The following is a 12,223-nucleotide window of genomic DNA, read 5'->3' on the forward strand; positions in this document are numbered from 1 at the left end:
AAATCAGTATTTGGTGGAGCTGTTAACAACTCATAGACATCTGACATGTGAGCCGACTACACACTGCTGACTGGTTTCATCTTTAACAATGTGTTGGATTTTAAAAGTAGTGAAGATTTAAAGAGTTTAAATGTAGTGGAGTAGAAAGTACAATATTCCCTGATTGTGTAGTTTGAAGGGTTTTTCCATCTGAAATGAAACATAAAGCAGAATAAACACGTGTTGTATTCAGCACTCATCAAGCATCCAATAAATATGGAACAAGTATTTAAGTATTAGCAGCAAGTTTAATGATGTAATCCTGTCATCAGTTTATTAAAAATGGAATTGAATAGAGGAAAATAGGGAGACTTCCTCTTTAATATTGATACTGTATAGTTTTTTTACACAATCCATATAAGCTTCACAATAATTATATAAAAGATGATTCTCCTCCTCCGCTGATGCATTCATTCAGCGTTACACACATGTCCCAAAGTAACAACGCTGGCTGCACTTCCTCCTCGTTACACTCTGCTGCTGCCATGTTTGAAGTCTGGTCTGATGCTTAATGATGATGATGATGATGGTGGTGATGAAGGTGATGAAGGTGGCGGTCCAGCAGCTGCGGGTTTAGAACATAACTTGGGCTCTGAAGTGTTTCTGCTTGGTGGCGTTGTGACTCACGCCCATCTTCAGCATCCACTTAGACTTCATCATCTGTACGTACTGCATGTCTTTCTGCTTCTGGTAGAACGAGCCGTGGCCTGAGAGAGAGAGAGAGAGACGTGGGGGGGGGGGGGGGGGGGGGGGGGGGGGGGGGGGGGGGGGGGGGGGGGAGAGGGAGGGAGGGAGGGAGAGACAGGGAGAGAGGGAGAGAGGGAGGGAGAGAGAGAGAGAGAGGGAGGAGAGAGAGAGAGGGAGGGAGGGAGGGAGGGAGGAGAGAGAGAGACAGAGGGAGGGAGGGAGGGAAGGAGGGAGGGAGGGGGGAGAGGAGGGAGGGAGGGAGGGAGACAGAGAGAGAGAGAGAGAGAGAGAGAGAGAGAGAGACAGAGGGAGTGAGGGAGAGAGAGAGAGACAGAGTTATTATTGTTCTTTACTTTTAATATTCTATTGCAAAGATGTCAAACATGAGGCCCGTGTCCCTTCCTTCCTCTCTCCTTTCCTTCTTCCTTCGTTCCTCCTTTCCTCCCTCCCTCCTCCTTTCTTTCCTTTCTTTCCTTTCCTCCCTCCTCCTTTCTTTCCTCCCTCCCATCATTCCTTCCTTCCTCCCTCCCTCCCTCATTTCCTCCATTCCTTCCTTTCTTCCTTCCTCCTCCCTTCCTTCATTCTTTCCTCCCTCCCTTCCATCATTCCTTCCTCCCTCCCATCATTCCTTCGTTCCCTCCTCCCTTCTTTTCCTCCCTCCTTTCCTTCGTTCCCTCCTCCCTTCTTTCTTTTCCTCCCTCCCTCCCATCATTCCTTCCTTTCTTCCTTCCTTCCTCCCTCCCTCTCTCCCATCATTCCTTCCTTTCTTCTTTCCTCCTCCCTTCCTTCATTCTTTCCTCCCTGCCTCCTCCCTTCTTTCCTCCCTCCCTCCCTTCTTTCCTTTCTTCCTCCCTCCCTTCTTCCTCCCTCCCATCATTCCTTCCTTCCTTCCTTCCTTCCTTGACTTGAGGACAGGAGGGTTAAATATAAAGGGCTGTACAAATAAACTTTACTATAAATGAAGATGGTTTAAATCTGAAAGTAGCACATGTGAGAATTATTATTTACTAGATTTATTCTATTTGAAAATGACATTTTATTCTTGTCCTCAGAAACATTTATTTTATAACACAAATCAAATTATTGTCATTATCAGTTTTTTAGTAATTTCATTTTTATAATTAATTCACTTTTTAAATAAAGTTTTTCCACAATAACTGGTTATAATATATTTCTGGTAGGACTATTATTATTATAAAAATAATTACAAATAAATGTTAAAACGTCACTGCGTCAAAAAAGGGGAAAAATATAAATGTAATAAAGGACAAATGAATAAATATCACAATAAATACATTAAAAAAACTATAATGAAAGAAAAATATTCATCTGTCTTTAAATTTGATGTTTTAATCTGTTTTACTACTTGAAATATACATATTATATTTTATTTTATATTTCATAACCTACTTTACTTTATATAACATTTCCTTTTTAACTGTTTTATTATTTTACTTTCTCATGTTTGTTTTCATTGTAATAAACACATTACTGGTTTTATTTTATAGTGACTTTATTTTATTATATTCTATTCATCTTTATTATCTTTTATTTTATTTGGGTATTCTGAATTTGTACTTTCTTCTTCTATCTTATGAGCGTTATGACAGCATTTCCTGTGTTTATATCACTATGTATGACAGACAGACAGATATATAGATAGATGACATGACATGACATGACATGACATGACATGACTGACAGACAGACAGACAGACAGACAGACAGACAGACAGACAGACAGACAGACAGACAGACAGACAGACAGACTCTTACCTGCGTCTCCCCCCCAGCCGAGGGCTTTGTACTGCCTCAGCACTCGGCCCACAGCGTTCTGGTTGTGGGACAGAGTGAGCGCCCTCTGGTGGCCGAACCGCTGCTTGTAGTATCTCATGAGGGAGCGATGGCCGATCTTTGCCCCTGAGGAAACGTTGGTCACATGTTACGGCCTCAACACGTCTACTAAAGCTTTCAGGAGACACAAATATCTCTGCAGACAATGTTTTATTCATACTGAGAATCTAACTAATAATAAAGTATTAACACTTAAAGACAAAGAATTCAAACCCACAATTAACAATTTGGTCCAATATTAAAGAAAACATGACAAGTAGCATTTAACATTTCTCCACATGATGTTCTGACATCTTAACATTCATATTTTATATATTTACAGAATATATTTTATTAAAAACCAGGAAGTGATGTGTGAACTGTCGTCATGGTAACCAGCTCAGCCCTAATATCTCTGTACATGTTCTGCTGTGTGTTGCGTTAAGCGGCAGATAAAAAGCTGCTGCTGGGAGAGAAAATTAATTAAACTGAATGAACAATAAATGCAGCATGTTTATAAAGTTTTAAAAAAAAAATCATTTTAATAATCGTGATTTCAATCTTGACCAAAATAATCGGGATTATGATTTTTTCCATAATCAAGCAGATCTAATTCAGATCTGTATAAAAGCTGTTTATTCTGTACTTTGAGTTAAGTTTAACTCCTAATCTTTGTTTATTCTGATATAATGTTTGTAATAAATTAATTGATGTGACTGAATGAATGTGAATTGGTGTTGAGACTAATTATGACTCGTAATATGGACAGTATGTAAAGGGTTAAATTTCTAACATCCCATAATGACAGGTCAAAAATAAAAAACTGATAATAATTTATATCTTTTATTAGATATTTAGTTGAATTTACAAATAAAGTTTGATTGATTGATATTAACCCTTTATAGGGCACTCATTAAAATACTTAAAGGAAGGAATGATGGAAGGGAGGAAGGAAGGAAGGAAGGAAGGAAGGAAGGAAGGAAGGAAGGAAGGAAGGAAGGAAGGACGGAGAGAAGGAAGGTAGGAGGTGAGTGAGGCAGGAAGGACAGAGGAAAGAAAGAAGGGAGGAAGGTAGGGGGGAGGAAAGAAAGAGAGAAGGAGGGAGGAAGGGAAGAAAGAACGAAGGGAGAAAGGAAAGGAAGGGAGGATTGAAGGGAGGAAAGAAGGAAGGTAGGTAGGAAGGAAGGATGGAAGGAAGGATTGAAGGGAGGAAGGAAGGAAGGTAGGAAGGAAGGAAGTTACCAAATATAATTATTTGCCCAATAAAGGGTTAAAAGAGGAAAAGGTAAAAGACTTAAAACAAATTAGATTTATATACTTTCTAATACAGATATTCAGATCTGTATAAAAGCTATTTATTCTGTATTTGGAGTTAAGATCCATTATTAATCTTTGTTTTATTGTGATATAATGTATAATATAATAAAGTCACCTGAAGGCAGAGTCAGCTCCAGCGTTTCGTCGTCGTACTCCAGACTCTTATCGTCAGGCAGCTCTTCATCGTCGTCCATCTCAGCATCGTCTCCCTCCTTCTTCTCTGGGTAGCTGCTCCTGTTGGGCCACAAACACAAAGACGCAGCGTTAATACCTGCTGGAACTGTGGGAGGAGAGTTCATTCATTCATTCATCCATCCATCCAACCATCCATTCATTCATCCATTAATCCATCCATTCGTTCATCCATCCATCATTCATCCATCCAACCATTCATCCATCCAGTCATTCATTCATTCATTCATTTATTCATTCATCCATTCATCCATCCATTCATCCATTCATTCATCCATCATTCATCCATCCATCCATTCATTCATTCATTCATCCATCATTCATCCATCCAACCATTCATCCATCCAGTCATTCAACCATTCATTCATCCATCATTCATCCATTCATTCATTAATCCATCCATTCATTCATCCATTCATCGATGCATCCGTCCATTCATCCATTCATCTATTCATTCATCCATCCAGTCATTCAACCATTCATTCATCCATCAATTCATTCATTAATCCATCCATTCATTCATCCATTCATCGATCCATCCGTCCATCCATCCATTCATCTATTCATTCATCCATCCATTCATCCATCCATTCATTCATCCATTCATTCGTCCATCCATCCATCCATCCACCCATTCATCCATCCATCCATCATTCATCCATTCATTCGTCCATCCATCCATCCATCCATCCACCCATCCATCCATCATTCATCCATTAATTAATTAATTAATCCATCCATTCATCCATCCATCCATTCCCAGAGTTAGAAAGAAACAACGCGTTACCTGAAGTCGTAGAAGTCGGCGAACTCCAGCGCAGCGTCGCCGTCTGTGAAGAGCTTACAGTGGCTTTTGTCGGTCATGTGACTCTGTACGGCTTCTGCTGAGTAAAACGAGCGGCCCTTCTCGTTACACCACAAACAAACGTTCCCAGCACCGACTTTCTCTCCTGAGGAACCAGAACAACACAACATTAGTCTGAGCTTCATGTAACAACAGAGAGAACAGGAAGCAGATCAGAACTCATACTTCTAATACCAAATGTAAGGCGAGGTCTTATTATTGTCTTTACTGCTACTAGTACTAGCCTACTACTACTACTACTACAAAAAGTACTGCTACTACTACTACTACTACTAGTGTAAAAACTAGTGCCACTACTGTTACTAGTACTACTACTACTACTACAAAAAGTACTGCTGCTACTACTACTACTGTAAAAACTAGTACCACTACTGTTACTAGTACTACTACTACTACTACAAAAAGTACTGCTGCTACTACTACTACTGTAAAAACTAGTACCACTACTGTTACTAGTACTACTACTACTACTACAAAAAGTACTGCTGCTATTACTACTACTGTAAAAACTAGTACCACTACTGTTACTAGTACTACTACTACTACTACAAAAAGTACTGCTGCTACTACTACTACTGTAAAAACCAGTACCACTACTGTTAGTAGTACTACTACTACTACTACTACAAAAAGTACTGCTGCTACTACTACTACTACTGTAAAAACTAGTACCACTACTGTTACTAGTACTACTACTACTACTACAAAAACTAGTACCACTACTGTTACTAGTACTACTACTACAAAAAGTACTGCTACTACTACTGTAAAAACTAGTACCACTACTGTTACTAGTACTACTACTACTACTACTACAAAAACTAGTACCACTACCGTTACTAGTACTACTACTACTACAAAAAGTACTGCTACTACTACTATTACTGTAAAAACTAGTGCCACTACTGTTACTAGAACTACTACTACTACTACAAAAAGTACTATTTCTGCTACTACAACAACAAAAAGTACTACTTCCACTACTATTACTACTACTACTGTAAAAACTACTACTACTACTACAAAAAGTACTACTTCTGCTACTACTACAACAACAACAAAAAGTACTACTTCCACTACTACTACTACAACTACTACTGTAAAAACTACTACAAAAAGTACTGCTACTACTACTGTAAAAACTAGTGCCACTACTGTTACTAGTACTACTACTACTACAAAAAGTACTACTACTACTACAAAAAGTACTACTTCTGCTACTACTACAACAACAACAAAAAGTACTACTTCTGCTACTACAACAACAACAACAACAACAAAAAGTACTACTTCCACTACTACTACTACTACTACAACTACTACTGTAAAAACTACTACAAAAAGTACTGCTACTACTATTACTACTGTAAAAACTAGTGCCACTACTGTTACTAGAACTAATACTACTACTACAAAAAGTACTACTACTACAAAAAGTACTACTTATGCTACTACTACAACAACAAAAAAAGTACTACTACTACTACTACTGTAAAAACTATTACTACTACTACTACTGTAAAAACTAGTGCCACTACTGTTACTAGTACTACTACTACTACTACTACTACTACCACTACTACAAAAAGTACTATTTCTGCTACTACAACAACAAAAAGTACTACTTCCACTACTATTACTACTACTACTGTAAAAAGTACTACTACTACTACAAAAAGTACTACTTCCACTACTACTACTACAACTACTACTGTAAAAACTACTACAAAAAGTACTGCTACTATTACTGTAAAAACTAGTGCCACTACTGTTACTAGTACTACTACTACTACTACAAAAAGTACTACTACTACTACAAAAAGTACTACTTCTGCTACTACTACAACAACAACAAAAACTACTACTTCCACTACTACTACTACTGTTACTATTACTACCTTTAGTAATGCTAGTTCTGCTTCTACTACTACTAGTACTACTACTACTGTAAAAACTACTACTACATAAAGTACTACTTCTGCTACTACTACAACAACAAAAAGTACTACTTCCACTACTACTACTACAACTACTACTGTAAAAACTACTACAAAAAGTACTGCTACTACTACTGTAAAAACTAGTGCCACTACTGTTACTAGTACTACTACTACTACAAAAAGTACAAAAAGTACTACTACTACTACAAAAAGTACTACTTCTGCTACTACTACAACAACAACAAAAAGTACTACTTCCACTACTACTACTACAACTACTACTGTAAAAACTACTACAAAAAGTACTACTACTACTACTACTACTGTTACTACTACAAAAAGTACTACCTTTTGTAATGCTAGTTTTGCTTCTACTACTACTAGTACTACAAAACATACTACTTCTACTGTTACTACTTATAATACATAGAGTACTACTCCTCCACTCAGTAAATGTGTCAGATATCACTTGATATGACTAATAACTATACTAACTATAATAACTCAGACTTCTGAAGCTCAATAGAAGCTGATCATCTACTTTTAAATGACTGTGTGGAAACACTGTGGTATTTAATCCTCCATCACTTTACATTGAAAGCACATTTAAAGGTTTTAATAGTCAGTATGAACAGGAGGAATGATTACAGAGACCTGGCAGCTGCTTTAAGACACACTTGAATTGAATCTGTCCTTTATAGTTGGCAATAAAACCAAATTTGACTTTAGTTCCAGTAAATCTAAAGGGGTCAGAAGATCACAACATTCTGACAAAGTCTATTTACTCTCAGAAAAAAGACGAAACGTTGGAGTTTACAGTCGACTGAAGCTTCACGCTGAGCAGACGTTGTCCTCGTGAACATAACGCAGCGTTCCTCAGCTCCAAACTCACCCAGGTATCGGACGAGGCCTCTGAGGTCGACGATGAACTCCACGTCGGGGATGAAGAAGCTGTGGACTTTGGTCATGTGGGCGACGTTCTTCATCAGCGACTTGGAATGATGAGAGCAGAAGAGGCAGTCTGTGACGGCGATGGATCCCGGCAGAGCGGCTGGGTGAGCGTCCGACAGAGCCGCCGGGTCTCCTCCTTCCTCCTGATCCATCGTCTCCTCTGCGTCTTCATCGTCCTCCATCTCGTCATCGTCCTCATCCTCCTCCTCTTCCTCCTCAACATCCTCCCAATCTTCTGGAAGATTAGCACAGGAACATGATGTCAGCATAAAATAATAAAAGGAACAAATGATGGGAAGTTTTTTTTACTTAATTTAAAGATTTTAAGTGTAATTCAAAGTCTCGTTACATCAAAGAAACTCCACTCAAACACGTTTTCCTTCTTCTTCTTTCACATTCATCTGCTTTCACCTAGGTCTGGGCAATTAATCGAAACCACATTTAGAAACTCTAATCGGCTAAATCTTGCTCATATCAGTTAATGGTGGTGTTCACTGTTGCCATGACAGCAAAGGTTGCATATCTTTAAGGAGTTTGAAAACTTGTCTCCAGTGATGATTTGAACCCAAACCATGATCTTTAACCACAGCGTCACACCTTAACCCTCCTGTTGTCCTCGAGTCAAGGGAGGAAGGGAGGAAGAAGGAAGGAAAGGAGGAAGGAAGGTAGGAAGGAAAGGAGGGAAGAAGGAAGGGAGGAAAGGAAGGAAGGAAGGAAGGTAGGAAAGAGGGAGGGAGGGAGGAAAGGAAGGAAAGTAGGAGAGAGGGAGGGAGGGAGGGAGGAAAGGAAGGAAGGAAAGAATAACAGAGGAAAGAAGAAAGGGGGAGGAAAGAAAGAGAGAAGGAAGGAAGGAAGGACAGAAGAAAGAAAGAAAGAAAGAAAGAAAGAAAGAGAGAAAGAAAGAAAGGAAAGAAGGAACAGTCAAAACAGACGGGGTCAATTTGACCCGGAAGGAAGAACGACAGGAAGGTTAAAACATCTTTATTTTCACTCCCTAAAGATCCTCATGTGTGAGGGCAGCAGTGGAAAATACTAAACTAAAGAATCATTGTTCATCAAGGGTGGAGATAATCCTTCATTAATCATAATCCAGGTTAAAAATTCAATTAATCCTGATTTTGATTTTTGCCATCATCGCCCAGCCCTACTTTCACCTTAAATCTCAGTTTTATAACAAGTATCTACAAGCAAGGTTTCAGTCATCACAATTAGTTTGACACTAATATAAATAAAAACAGATCATTTTAGTGTCTGGAGGAGATCCTAAAAATCTTCAATATTGATCAAATATCATATTTTGTATTTTGATTATCTTGTTTTCTAAATGTCAGTTGTAGAAATGAATAAACCAGAGGAAATTGTAGTTAAAAACTGAATGAAAGACTATTGGTACTATAGTAATGGACAAGGTTGTTCCTGGTACCAAACCGAGTCGAGTCGAGCCGAGCTAGAACTGTATAGTGGAAAAGCGCCATCAGCCTGTAAGATTGTTCCTTTTAATTAATGAGTTTGTGTTAGTAGTTTGTTTTTGATGCATTATTTATTGAGCTCAAGTGAATGTCGGCATGCAGCGAATATTCGGTTATTCATCCGTTTTACCCACCTCATACACATCCTTAGTCACAACATGAAGAAGTATATCAGTGATGTTCTTTATGGTTTTATTTCACCTCCTCACCTTCCTCTGCTGTGGCTCCTTCTTCTTTCTCTCTCCTCTTGGCTTGTTCCTCCAGCCACATCAACCTGGGAGGTTTCTCCGGCTTCTCCGCCCCGGGCTTCTTCTCTCCCTGCGACGTCTGAGCCTTCTCGTGTTTGGCCGGGCTTGGCCTCTGCTGCTCCTTCAGGGCCTGCTGCAGCGCCTCGTTCCTGGCGTCGTGGTCCGGCTTTTCGTCACCGAGCCCCTTCTCCAAATTCTTCTCGTTCATCTTGTCCACTTTCCTCTGGGCGGCGAGCACGGCTGCCTTCTCCGCCTGCTGGTGTTTGTGGGACTGCAGGTGGTTCTGATAGGCGTTGGCGCTGGAGAACTTCTTGTTGCAGACGGCGCAGCCTTCACCCATTGCCGCGTCGCTTAGCTGCTGTTCGGCGGCAGCCCGCTGCGCCATGACACGCTCCTGGAAGTTTTCAGCGGTGACTGGTGGCATGTCGGCCACCTTGCGCTTCAGGTTGTAGCGGTGCCAGTCGGTTTTGTAGTGCGCTCGCTGGACCTCGCCGTCTGCGAAAGCCACCCGGCAGCTGATGCAGGTGTAGGAAGCCATGGAGACCTGGAGATGAGAGAGTCAGGTTAAGATTAAGGCAGCAATTAACTACTATGTTCATGATTCATCTGAATGTTTTCTTGACTGATTGATTAGTTGCTTTGGTGAAAACTGTTGATCACCGTTTCCCAAGATGAAGCTATCAAATGTTTTGTTTTGTCCACAAACCAAAGACTTTACAGTTTACTGTCATAGGAGACTAAAGAAACCAGAAAATATTCACACTTGAGGAGTTTGAACCAAAACATGTTAAGACTGCTGAGCCTCATTATTTTATGCTCTGTTTTAGTCTAGCTGTTTGTTTTCTTTCTCTCTTTCTATTTGTCTGTTCTTGGTTTTGGGTTCTTTTTTTTAAATTGTATGTTTTAATGTTTTCTAATTTTTACTATTCAATAGTATTTTTTTCTTTTTTTATTATAATTGGGTTTGTTTTTTTAATTATGTTTCCAGTTCTTACTGTTAAATCATCTGATATTTTGTTTTTATGTAAAAGCACATTGAGTTTCCCTTGTGTATGAAATGCACTATATAAATAAAGCTGCCTTAAACACTCATGCTTCACTATTAATAATCTAATGATCCAATATGTTATATATAATAATATATCAGTAAGAGGGACCAAACCACAACTTTTACTGTAATACTGCATACTACATCGCTCATAATACTGCAGTACTTTTACTGTAATACTGCATACTACTACACTCATAATACTGCAGTACTTTTACTGTAATACTGCATACTACATCGCTCATAATACTGCAGTACTTTTACTGTAATACTGCATACTACTACACTCATAATACTGCAGTACTTTTACTGTAATACTGCATACTATATCGCTCATAATACTGCAGTACTTTTACTGTAATACTGCATACTACATCACTATAATACTGCAGTACTTTTACTGTAATACTGCATACTACATCGCTCATAATACTGCAGTACTTTTACTGTAATACTGCATACTACATCACTCATAATACTGCAGTACTTTTACTGTAATACTGCATACTACATCACTCATAATACTGCAGTACTTTTACTGTAATACTGCATACTACATCGTTCATAATACTGCAGTACTTTTACTGTAATACTGCATACTACATCACTCATAATACTGCAGTACTTTTACTGTAATACTTCATACTACATCACTATAATACTGAAGTACTTTTCATGAGATTGAGTATTTATAAAGCGCTGTCTTGATACTTTTACTTAAAGAAACAACAAGCAACACATCTTCCACCACTCTTAGTTAATATGTTAACTATTTCTGGTTTATATAATATTAATTAAACATGTGTATCATCTAATATTGTTGCTTGGGTAACAACATGAACAGCTATAATGTCATAATAATAACATTAATTAGTATAAACGGGGTAAATATGAACTAACAATGTTAACATTAACCAGAAACCGTCTTTACGTATTTCACTATAAACATTCATAATAATACAGATAATGTCAGGTTAACTTACCTATTCATCCAGCGGACTCCTCCTAAATAAAGAACAGATGTGTTTTTAAGGTAATTGTTTGTAAAAATGTGCTGTTGTCTAACACGAGGGAAGCTTCCTGGTGACCTTTCCACTTAGTCTTCTTCTTCTTCTTGATGTGGTTGGATCCTAAAGTTTGCTCATTACCGCCATCTGCAGCTCCAAGTGGCGCAACGCAGCAACATCTACTTTCCACTAATTCAAAAAATGCACAAGAAGTATTAAGACTTTTTACTAATACAGCTGTGTAAATCATATTTAAGTAAGTCTGCGTAAATATTGGCAGCTTAATCTACTTTCCACTAACTCTAAAAATGCACAAGAACGTTTAATAAAATTTGACTCATTACCGCCATCTGCCGGTCAAAATGGCGCACTGCAGCAACATCCACTTTCCACTAACTCTAAATGCTAAATGCACAAGAATACATTTCTATATAGACGGAGGACTGTCGATTTTGACTGTTGTCTTAATGAATAATTGTGAATCCGTCCTATAGTTACTACGTAGGGTTCACGTGTGTATCTGTCCTTAAAGCAGAGTGAGGAGATGTGTCACTATTTTTTTTTACTATCTTTGTTTTACTGAGGAAATAAGAGACAACAGCTTGAAAACCATCTTATTGTGCTGCA

General features: G+C 38.5%; 1 protein-coding gene across 1 annotated transcript; it reads right to left on the minus strand.

Moving 5' to 3' along the window:
* Positions 1 to 475: 475 nt before the first annotated feature.
* Positions 476 to 11,677, minus strand: znf622 (zinc finger protein 622). The gene is made up of 7 exons (XM_053329510.1): positions 11,573 to 11,677; positions 9,503 to 10,085; positions 7,766 to 8,059; positions 4,856 to 5,018; positions 3,992 to 4,110; positions 2,503 to 2,646; positions 476 to 746 (listed from the first exon to the last, which is right to left on the minus strand). The coding sequence occupies exons 2-7, from the start codon at positions 10,077 to 10,079 to the stop codon at positions 613 to 615; spliced, it is 1,431 nt and encodes a 476-aa protein (XP_053185485.1). The 5' UTR covers positions 10,080 to 10,085; positions 11,573 to 11,677; the 3' UTR covers positions 476 to 612.
* Between the last annotated feature and the right edge of the window lie 546 nt (positions 11,678 to 12,223).

Source organism: Scomber japonicus, chromosome 12 (genome assembly GCF_027409825.1).
Source record: "Scomber japonicus isolate fScoJap1 chromosome 12, fScoJap1.pri, whole genome shotgun sequence".
Classification (NCBI taxonomy): Eukaryota; Metazoa; Chordata; class Actinopteri; order Scombriformes; family Scombridae; genus Scomber; species Scomber japonicus.